The sequence below is a fragment of the Neodiprion fabricii genome, chromosome 2, assembly GCF_021155785.1.
Source record: "Neodiprion fabricii isolate iyNeoFabr1 chromosome 2, iyNeoFabr1.1, whole genome shotgun sequence".
NCBI lineage: Eukaryota > Metazoa > Arthropoda > Insecta > Hymenoptera > Diprionidae > Neodiprion > Neodiprion fabricii.
In genome coordinates this window covers 34,505,992-34,515,951 of record NC_060240.1, presented here as the reverse complement: position 1 = coordinate 34,515,951, position 9,960 = coordinate 34,505,992, and the positions used below count along the sequence as shown (strand labels likewise).

The 9,960-nt window shown below is 48.0% G+C and overlaps 1 protein-coding gene across 1 annotated transcript; it reads left to right on the top strand.

Annotated features, from left to right (window-relative positions):
- Positions 1–381: 381 nt before the first annotated feature.
- On the top strand, positions 382–5,221 carry LOC124175758 (protein lev-9-like). Its single transcript, XM_046556255.1, has 4 exons — positions 382–1,468; positions 2,291–2,421; positions 2,495–2,735; positions 2,889–5,221. Exons 1-4 carry the CDS (start codon positions 685–687, stop codon positions 5,006–5,008), a joined length of 3,276 nt encoding a protein of 1,091 aa, XP_046412211.1. The 5' UTR covers positions 382–684; the 3' UTR covers positions 5,009–5,221.
- The last annotated feature ends 4,739 nt before the right edge of the window (positions 5,222–9,960 follow it).

Sequence of the window (9,960 nt, the reverse complement as noted above, 5' to 3'; positions counted from 1 at the left end):
CTGTGCCATGGGCAGCCAGCTGGTGGCATCAGCCTGTTCGGTGCACCGGTTGCGGATTTACGGTTTTGCAGGTGTTCACTGCAGCGGCTTCTCGCCATTGCATTGGCGGGTTAGCACCTTTTCGCAAAGCTTGCGTCAAGTGAACTGCTCGTTTTAACACCTTGTTCTGCGAAGCGATCGCTTCGAGTCTCGTCGCTGCACGCAGCGCGGTGATTCTGGGTCAACGGTAATGTTCTAGATATAATTTCCCAAGCCCCTTCGTCCGCAGGCAAAGATACTCTTCGCCATCTATCGGATGCTGCGAAACTAGGAGATGTATTGAACAACCCGAATGCGCAAGGCTGATGCGCCCGGGGCTGTCTGGCTTTGCGTCGATCGTCGCGGCCGACATGACCCGCGGTGAGAAGTCGTGGCTTTAAAAGTATCGGCTCAGGGTGTCACTTTGAGCGGCGTTACTCGGGGTGCTCGTGAGACGAGATGAGGTCGTAAAAAAACTCGGGAAATTGCCCGGGAAAGCGTAACTGTACCCGACGGTGTTTCGGGGCGGAGCTTCACGAAGTAAACAGAAGCAATGTAACTAGTCTGCGTGGCTAGTTTGTTCCGAAGGCAAGCTATCAACGCGAATCGACGCGGAGCTGGTGAAATTAAATACGACAAATCAAAGAGAGCTTTAACGGAGACGGGATGAAACTTTGCGTCGTGAGCCTCGTGCTCCTCGTCCTCGGCGCGCAAGTCCATCGGTCGGAATCGAAATTCCGGAAACAGGTGCTGGCCGATGACGAGGACGAGAGTGACGACTTCGACGACGACGAGGAGGAGGAGTACAGCGATAGTTACCGGAAAACCGAGATCGACGACGACGGGAGGATATACAAAAACCCGCGAAATTCACCCTCGGCGATGTGTCCGCGGGAAGAGGAGCAGGCTGACAGGTTGGGGCAAAAGTGTCTAAGAAAGTGCTCGACGGACGAGGATTGCAAGAGCAAAAAGAAGAAATGTCGGTGCGACGGTGCCTGCGGTATGTCGTGTATAAAACCGGACCGCGAGTGTCCGGAATTGAGTGACATTGAACATGGAGGGATGACCGTCGCCGGCAAGTTCTTCGGCGATGCGGTTCGATATAGCTGCGATCCTGGCTTCTTCGTGGTGGGTCTTGCCGAGCAGACTTGCAGGGCCGACGGACACTGGACCGGCACCACGCCGGTTTGCAAAGAGGATCCAAACTCCTTCTGTGCCGAACCACCGCAGGTCAAGAACGCCAGAAGCAACGCTCTCCTCGAACAGACAACCTTTGACCTCGACAGTACGATTAGATATTTCTGCCACCACGGCTACGCCACCGACGGCTTCCCCACCGCCAAGTGTCTGATGAAAAATCGCGCTCCGGCGAGTTGGTTCGGGCCAGACATATCCTGCAAGCCGAGAGACTGTGGACCACCCGCCAACATCCCCAACGGATGGCACGCAGGTAATGTCATCTTGGTAAAATCATTCAATTCAGAGGTCGTTTCGTGACAGGATCGCATCAAGAGTAAACCAGATTAGGAACTGATGGGTGCTTTATTTTCATTTTTCATGAAAGAAATTTCAATCGAAAGTTCAGCATCTACGGCGAACTACAAAAAATTACGTTTTGACGCAGATCATCAGATCATATTTGATTGACGTGTAATTTCTGCAGCATTTCGTGCAGCTGAGATTCTGTGAAACCGATTCTTGATCAGTCATGAAATTTTATAATTCAGGTTTCGGGTTTTTCCCGGTGTTTTCAATACATCTTTATTGCCCGACTTGATACATTTGGTTTGATTGTTGGTGGATGATTCATTTGAGTGTAAGGTATCTTATTCGATGGAGGTGTAGTCTGCCGGTTCCTAATTAGCTTGGATTGGATGTTGATGAAGTTTCGATAACTTCCAAACTTGATTAGCTGGCAGCCTGCTTCGCGAACATTCTGATAAATATACATTACAATTGGACTTTCACTTCTGTTATATTACTAAAAGAGCTTATTGATTCTGCAACCAAACTTTGCCCGAATAAATTTGCTTCTTCAAAAAGAGTGTACACGTATTCCCCGTGGGAAATTTAATTTCAAACTCTTTGAGTAACGAAAGCTGAGCTTCAAAACGGAAAAAATTATACTCACGAGTACATAGATACACTAGTTTGAAACGAGTGTATAGAAAACGTCAATAACAGCGACGAGCCTTATTTTGAATAGGCAACGTATGAATGCATCCGTTGATATCGAACTCTATTTCTGCCTTTTCATATCAACTGTACAAAGGTGAATGCTACACGTACGACTGTCGCGTTTCATATCACTGCGAGGATGGCCACGACCTGGTAGGAAGGCCCGAAAAGGTATGTTTAGCGGATGGAACCTGGGTGCCAAAGGAAATGCCACAGTGCGTTCAGGTGAGCCTTTAGCGAATTAGTGAACATTTTTTAAATTTTGTTTCGTGTCTCCGATATTTCAACCGACTTTCAGGTGACTTCGGTGCAGTGTCCACCCCCGAAAGATCCCCCCAATGGAAGGGCAGTCTATACTTCATGCTCCTACAACTCGGTCGTATCATACGAATGCAAGTACGGCTTCACGATTGTTGGAGATGCGACGAGAAGATGCGGCGCAGACAAGAATTGGTCAGGACAGCCACCCGTTTGCCAAGAGATAAACTGTGGCCCCCCGGGGATCCTGTACAACGGGTGGATAGAGAATATCGAATCAGGTGAATCGATTTCTCGAGAATCGTTCTGCCCTAGTCGTTCCTGCTTTGCGAATTTTTGTTTCACCATGAACTGCTTCCCATCGTGTTTCTATTTGCTGCGCCATGTTCATGTAGCGACATTTGCTAAGGGTATTCCTTGCCATTGATCCACAGGTACCGGACTGGGTGCCAGCATAATATTTCGCTGCAACCCGCACATGACGCTGGAGGGCAACACGTCGTCGGTGTGTCAAATCGACGGCACGTGGCGTTATCCGGTTCCGCGGTGTCTGGCTCCCTGCATCGTGCCGAGCGTGGACAAGGGGCACATTTGGGTGGTGAGCGACAAAAACCGGGTGAACAACGTGAGCGTGGTTGAACACGGGGAGAAGCTGACGGTGGTGTGCGAGTCGGGCTACGAGTTCGTCGCGAACAGGACGCCGATCGTCTGCCACAACGGTTCGTGGGCCGTGATTCCGAGCTGCACCCCAGCGAGGTGCAAGCAGATGCCGAGGACCCCGAAAAACGGAATGGTCATTGCCCCGAAAACTGAGCACGGAATGCGCGCCGTGTTTAAGTGCAAAGACGGATACGAGCTGCAAGGTGACTCGAAATTCGTCGAGTGCAATTTCGGCAATTGGACCGGGGAGATTCCGCACTGTCACGAAGTGTTTTGCCCCTTTCCGGGCTACATAACGAACGGCAAGGTTCTGATCGTCGGCAACATGGGCGTCTACGATCTCCGGCCGTACGTGAGGAAGATTGTCAACAACAAGCAAATCATGTACGACTGCGACCGAGGATTCGTACTCAGCGAGGGACCGCCGGGGGCTACTTGCATCGGTGGGTATTGGAGTCCCAGGGAACTGCCCAAGTGTGTACCTGGCCAGCATCCGAGACTGAGATGGAGTCGTCGGCGCAGATCGATCGCCGGATCGCACAGGAGATCGAATTCTAGCCTGCCCTACAAGAAGGTCATTGACTTCTTCAGGAGGATAAGTAGGAAGGTGCTGCACTTGGGAGCGAGGAAAAAGCCGCGGGGCCACGCGAGCCACAAGACAAACGGGAAACACAGATGGCAGTCGAGTCCAGGTAACGACTCGACGAACAGCACCTGGAAGTGGGAGTTTTTTGGTCGCGGTAAAAACGGGACGGGTATAAGCAGGGAGAAGATGATCAATTTTCTGGAAATCATTTACCAGAAACTGGCACACGTCGACGCTAAACAACGACGCAAGACGGCCAACTTCAGCATGCACGAACTCCTCAACGTTTTTAGCATCAATTCGCTTCACGTCGACCTGGAGGAGGCCCTGAAAAATACATCCACGAAAAATGGTACAGGCCCGGTATTCCGGGTCCAGAGTCAGAAGGAATTCGCCAAGTACAGAAGAGGCTTTGAGAGGATTGTCAGGTTCTACAGCAGGAGCGAGAGCCATAAGAAGTCGAAAAAGTGCGGCACTGATCACGGGGATGATGCCGATGGAAGACGGCGGGTCAAACCTGGAAAGCACAAGCACAATGGTAACGGTAAATACAAAGGCTTCTATAAGTTCTTGAATAATTACTTGGAAGACAAATTGTCAAACGCTCAGGCCAAGAATACTACGGCCGAACTGATTAAGAGAATGAACATAGATATATTTACTATTAAGAATGGTACGACAATCGCGATCAGCGATGTTTACGCGTTTTTTAAACATATCATAGAGAATAAATTAAACGTTGACAATGTGAACGGAATAAACGAGGCAAGGACGGTCGGGACGACGGAGGCTTCGGGCGATTCAACGATCAACGCAAACGCGACGGTCCCGCTTAATGTATCGTCGACGGTAACTCCAAGGGTAAATTCGATTCGGAACAATGCAATTCCGCCCCACGTAGCGAAGAATGATACGGTCAAAGGCCGTGGCAATCGAATTTGGGACACTCCCAAGGAGATGAGTGTCTCGTTTCAGAAAAGGAAATTACTTTCCCTCGACTATCCGTTGAGTAATAAAAAATCTGAGTCGCAATTCAACGAGCCGGATAACCAATCGTCTCGTAGATCCAAGTTCGGACAATTGACTCTGAATGAGCTTGAGGCCCAACAACAGAATCGTTTGAAGCGATTTCTTACTCCCTCGGAAATTGAGAACCAAATATTTCTTAAGAATTTGTACTTGACCGCCTACGAAGACGAGTACAGGGCGAATGTAAAACGGTCCATTATACAAAGCAATCGAACCCATCCAAGTCTGTACGAGATGCGGGGTCGTCGGGATCCCCTTGTCGAGTACAAGCGCAAGTAAGACTATTTTTAATGTGATATTATACCATGTTGCGGAATTTCATTAATTGTTACAATACAATCAATATCAATTATCAACGTCGAATCATCAATGTATTACGTGTATACAACAATAGTCAATTTTTCCTCCCCGTCATAATTCATGTTACGTGTAACTATATACATATTATACTAACTACAGCCAAGCTACGCTTTTTCAATAAATCGATTTTTTCCATGGAACTTCAATCAACAATACGCGCCCACTGTTTTCAATTCTCCTCAAATATATCTATAGGCATCAGTTATCGGGGCAATATAAAACGGAAGCTGTTTCACTCCGATCGGTGTTGGTACCCTTTCTGCCAATGCGACACATCTCGTTCATTACCGCCGCTCTAACTTAATCCAAATAGACAATATCACACGCTACAACGACAATTGTTAAACTTTTTATGTTTTCCGTTTGTGATGAGAAAAATTGTGATTAGCGAGGTTTTCAGAGAGTTGCGTCATACGTTCACGGATTGAAATTCGTTTAATTGATAATTAGCCCGTGTGTTTGGTCATGTCTAGCTAAAAATTCAGTTACCAGAAACGAAGGTAATTGGTTTGATCGAAAAATAAAATGAAACGAATCTTCTGGATTGACAAAAACATGAAATGAAATAATCCGAGGTGAGCTGATTCGCAGTAAAATTTTACCGGTAAATTTGACCTAACGAAACGGAATTCAAAGGGAAAGGTTAGTCGTCGAAATATCACAAAATACATCGAACTCCTCCTCTTTTATTCATTTGCGCTGCGAGCGTGTTGCCCAAGCGTTGCCCTCGAGCTCTTCCTAGCGTGATTACATAGTTGGAGAATCAGGTGCTAATTGAGTTAAACACGAAGGTTACGATAAGTGGTTGAGCGGTTGTTAGCCACGGTGGGTACATAGACGTTCATACGTAGAAACGAAGGTGGGTATAGGCACCGGTTTTGCCTTCTATACAAATACAACACTCGGTAAGTGCCCGTCGCGGGGTGAACGGGGTACGGGCATGTCGTGTGTGGTTATTACGGAATGGGCAAACTCGCGTTACACATACGTGAGTGCATGGCGTATAAGGCACGGACACGCGACGTCTCCTCCTCTTTCTCTCCTGCAGTACCCTATACCGCGTACGCTTGAAATGAATCAGAACTCATGGCCCAAAGACACAAGCTCGTTACTGGCCCGAAGCCCAAGAGTATGCGGGGAAGTTCGTTCAATGCATTTATAATCGGGCTGACAGCCGAGGTTTTCGTATTTCTTTTTAACCCGTTGGGATCGACGGACCACCGAGTGAAAGCGATACCTGTACCGGCGGTTCTTCTCTCCTGTCGTGAAGTGCACAGGAGCTGTTGATGGTTTTTTACTACTCTCCCGCAGCCCGCTCGCCCGTGATTCCCCCGCGATTTTCACCAGGTGGAGTTCATCGCTGAACTCGACAAACGTTAACGACCCACCGCCAGCCGCAGGTCCCACTGGGCCGGTTACGGTACTCGAGGAGCTGAGATCGAGGATAGGCCAGTTGGTGCCGAGGAAGACCGGACCTGGCACTGCAAAGTGGTTACGGAGAAGCCATCCATCGACACCAAACTGGGACGTACGATAATCTCATTCATTCGAGAGTGCGGAGTTAAGCGGTGCGGGCTTCCTGCCAATTCACAAACCGAATGTCGCCGTCGTCTTAGCAGTCAATGCCGGTAACCCTGCACCTTCTATTTATCAATGAACGGGGTTATTTCACCAGGGGATTTGCAGATCCGCCGAACGCCCTCCGCGCTGCTACCGTAGTCTATCGCACCGCGTATTCGCATCATCTTCTACGCCCCAACGGACCGCAGCATTGTCCGTTCGCCGATGAATGGATCGGTGAATGAAGTCGCCAGGCCCCTAGAAAATCGCCGAATTCAGTCGAGCCTTCGGTGAAGTTCTTCTACTGGCCGGTGTAAGAAAGGGTATAAAGTGGTGCGGTCCGGCGTTTTGCACCGAACCACTGCAACGCCGTTCTGGGAGAGAAACCCAAGACGGGAATCGGATCTTCCGAGAATAATTCCGCGTCGTCGACGAGAGACGCGGCAGTTGCTTGAGGCGGCGTGGTTTCACCTAGGAATTTATCGCCTTTATCATTTTCTTCTTCATTTCTCTCGTGCTTCGTTCATGCGCACTGAAAACGCGCGAAAAAAAGAAATACGGAGCTTTTGGCCTCACTGCGAGTTGTGCAGCGCGTTTCGTTGTTCGCAGGCGTTGAAACGCAGCCTCGTTACACGGTGAGAGCGGCGGGAGTTTCAACACCTGCCAGTTTAAACCAGATTATAACACTTTTGAATATCGGTGGTTCGCGATGAATGGGTGTCGGTAAGAATTTAAGTGGCTGCAGACCGCATCTGGCCGTTCTCTGTACGCACTTCCGACGGCTCTCCGGTGATCGCGTCTCGGACATTTACACCTCCGACTGGCTTTTCTATATACCAACACCGTTTCGTTCTCACCTCGTGCTCGGGATTTAGCAAGAGCTCGCTAGGTGGTCCAGGCTACTTACCACTTAGGTAGCTCGTTTGCTCCCCGAGGCATCTGTTCTCCACCGCTCTGTAATCATTCGAGTACTGTTAACACCGAGGCCCATTAACACCAGGGTCTAACTCTCTTAACGTTCAAGCCAACCGCTGTGTAGGTACGCGTCTCTCCTTTTCTCTTCCTTTTCTGGTTTCTTCATTCATTTTCTATCCCGCGTTGAAGCACGGCCAAATGAGGCGCCATGCTGCTCGGTTACGTGTTATTGTTTCAGCTTATAGGCTCACAGTCTTCGTATGGCAAGATCGGCCAAATACGGTTTCGTACCTTTCCAAACCCGGCTTCTGAATCTCAAATCGCCATCCATAAACGGTACGAATCTTTTTACGCCCGCTACAGTTCCACTTAAGGTAACGGAGCAACTGATAGTGACACGATTCCACGCTGGTTAATTTCAATAACGAGTTGCCACAGTTCGGATCCGCAAATTGTTAACTGAATTTCAATATATACACATTACAGTGGCCAGTGGGCAAGGCTCAATTATAGTGGTAAACATGAGATATGGTTATGCGCAATTCTTCAAACATCAACCAGTTACTCTTGCTGATGTGTAATTTTTCGGTGAGTGCTTATCTAACTGATTAACACGAATCTTCGTGAATTTGGGATGAGCGTTAATATTTTTTCTGACGCTGAAAACAATTTTTTAAAGGATCCATAAAGTGAACGAGAGAGACAAATTTGAATAAATTATCATTAGCTACTACAGATTTGTCATATTAGTTTTTCAACTCACAATCAATAGTATTAGGGATTAGGAATTTCTTAAACCGTGACGTTTTCCTCTTGAGTGAATCAATATAATCGTTGCTAAACCATGCTTAGAATACGTTATCACAGTATCACAAATTCGACAATGTGTTTTTATTTTTTGAATGATGTAACGATCGCTTAGTGGAATTATTAGTCAGGTTCGATATGAACCGCGTGTCTTGAGAGTAATTAGTTCGGGTTTTATAGGGGTTTTTGGAACTCTTACGGTCTCAAATTTACGTCATTCATGGTTACCGGATCGTGTGGGAAATGGAATTAATTAGTTTTATTTGATTCGTTTTCCTCTTTTACTACCTTCATCCGTCACGGGGTAAGCATATAATTCCCATTTCCCTGTATCCACCCCAGTGGTCAACGCGAGGTTTCGAGAAGTAAATGGGACACTATCGAGGCCAGTGTTCAATTCGAAACGCATTTGCTCAACGAGTGGTCCTAGCCGGTGGTCCCATGGCCTAACGGGTATCTGATATAAAGGGGCGGCCGGCAACGGTCATTGTGAGCCCCGAAGAGTACATCCGTCTTTCTCTCCTCTCTTCGCGCACCTCTCCCTCTTTCTCTTTCTTTCTCCGAGCACGCTTGCGCTGGATCTTTTTAATGCCATCTTTGGACGCGCACAGGTGGCACAACCGAAAGTGGTTGAACTTCCATAGGGGTTCCCAGGTGCATTGTATTACACACGACTGTCCCATACACACCGCGCGGGATGCAAACTGCACATGGATCATTATTGTTCCAAAATTGCGTTCGTTGAAAAGGGGTTCCTCCATCCGACGCTCAATGTCACCGAGGGTGAAGTGGGCTGATTGTGATTGCTGTGCGTTCGCCAGGCTTGATAACACCGCTGAGAATATCTTTCTATCTTAGAAATTCTTCGAGATCAATATCAGCCAAGCAGGTAGTCGACGATTGAAATTCAACGAGGAAGACTTGCACCAGACAACGACGAGCTGGTGAGGAAATCTTTGTCTCGATTCCGGTCTACGGAAGTGAGCTAGACTGGGATCAGTGCGTTTAACATTCGAGGAAAAAGGTTTATCATTTTCTCTGCCGCGTTTGGCCGACTTTATTTCTTTCTCTATTTCTGTTTCTCTCGGTATACGATCGTGAATGCACGAATCATGCAGGAAGATGAGGATGCAAAAAGTAGTCCGAGTTTTATCAGGGGTAGAGAATTTCCTGTGAAGTAAATTAAATTAAAATCAGACTCGATTCTGGGTCTCGTAGGTAGTGGAATTGGATCGAGAGGACCTCCGCGAATGAGAGATGGGCGATTCAAAGGTCCCTTGAGGTCCTTAATCGAAATGATTCAACGGTGGTTAGTTCCGCTGTGTTTCAAGAGCTCTCTCTCGCTGCCAGCCTCCACGCCCTGCTGACAAGTGTCTTTTAACGAATCGTGGACCATTTCAAATCGGGAACATCCCGATCCTTCTCCTCGATGAATTCGGTTGCTGCAGGTGCGCTCGATTGCATGAGCGAAAAAACTAAATCGATCCTTTCGAGGCCTCAGCGATCTGTGGGAAGTACCCGAATTTGCTAACTCGTCTCACTGCCGGCTCCTGATACTCCCGAAGATAAAACAATACCAGCGTTCTTGT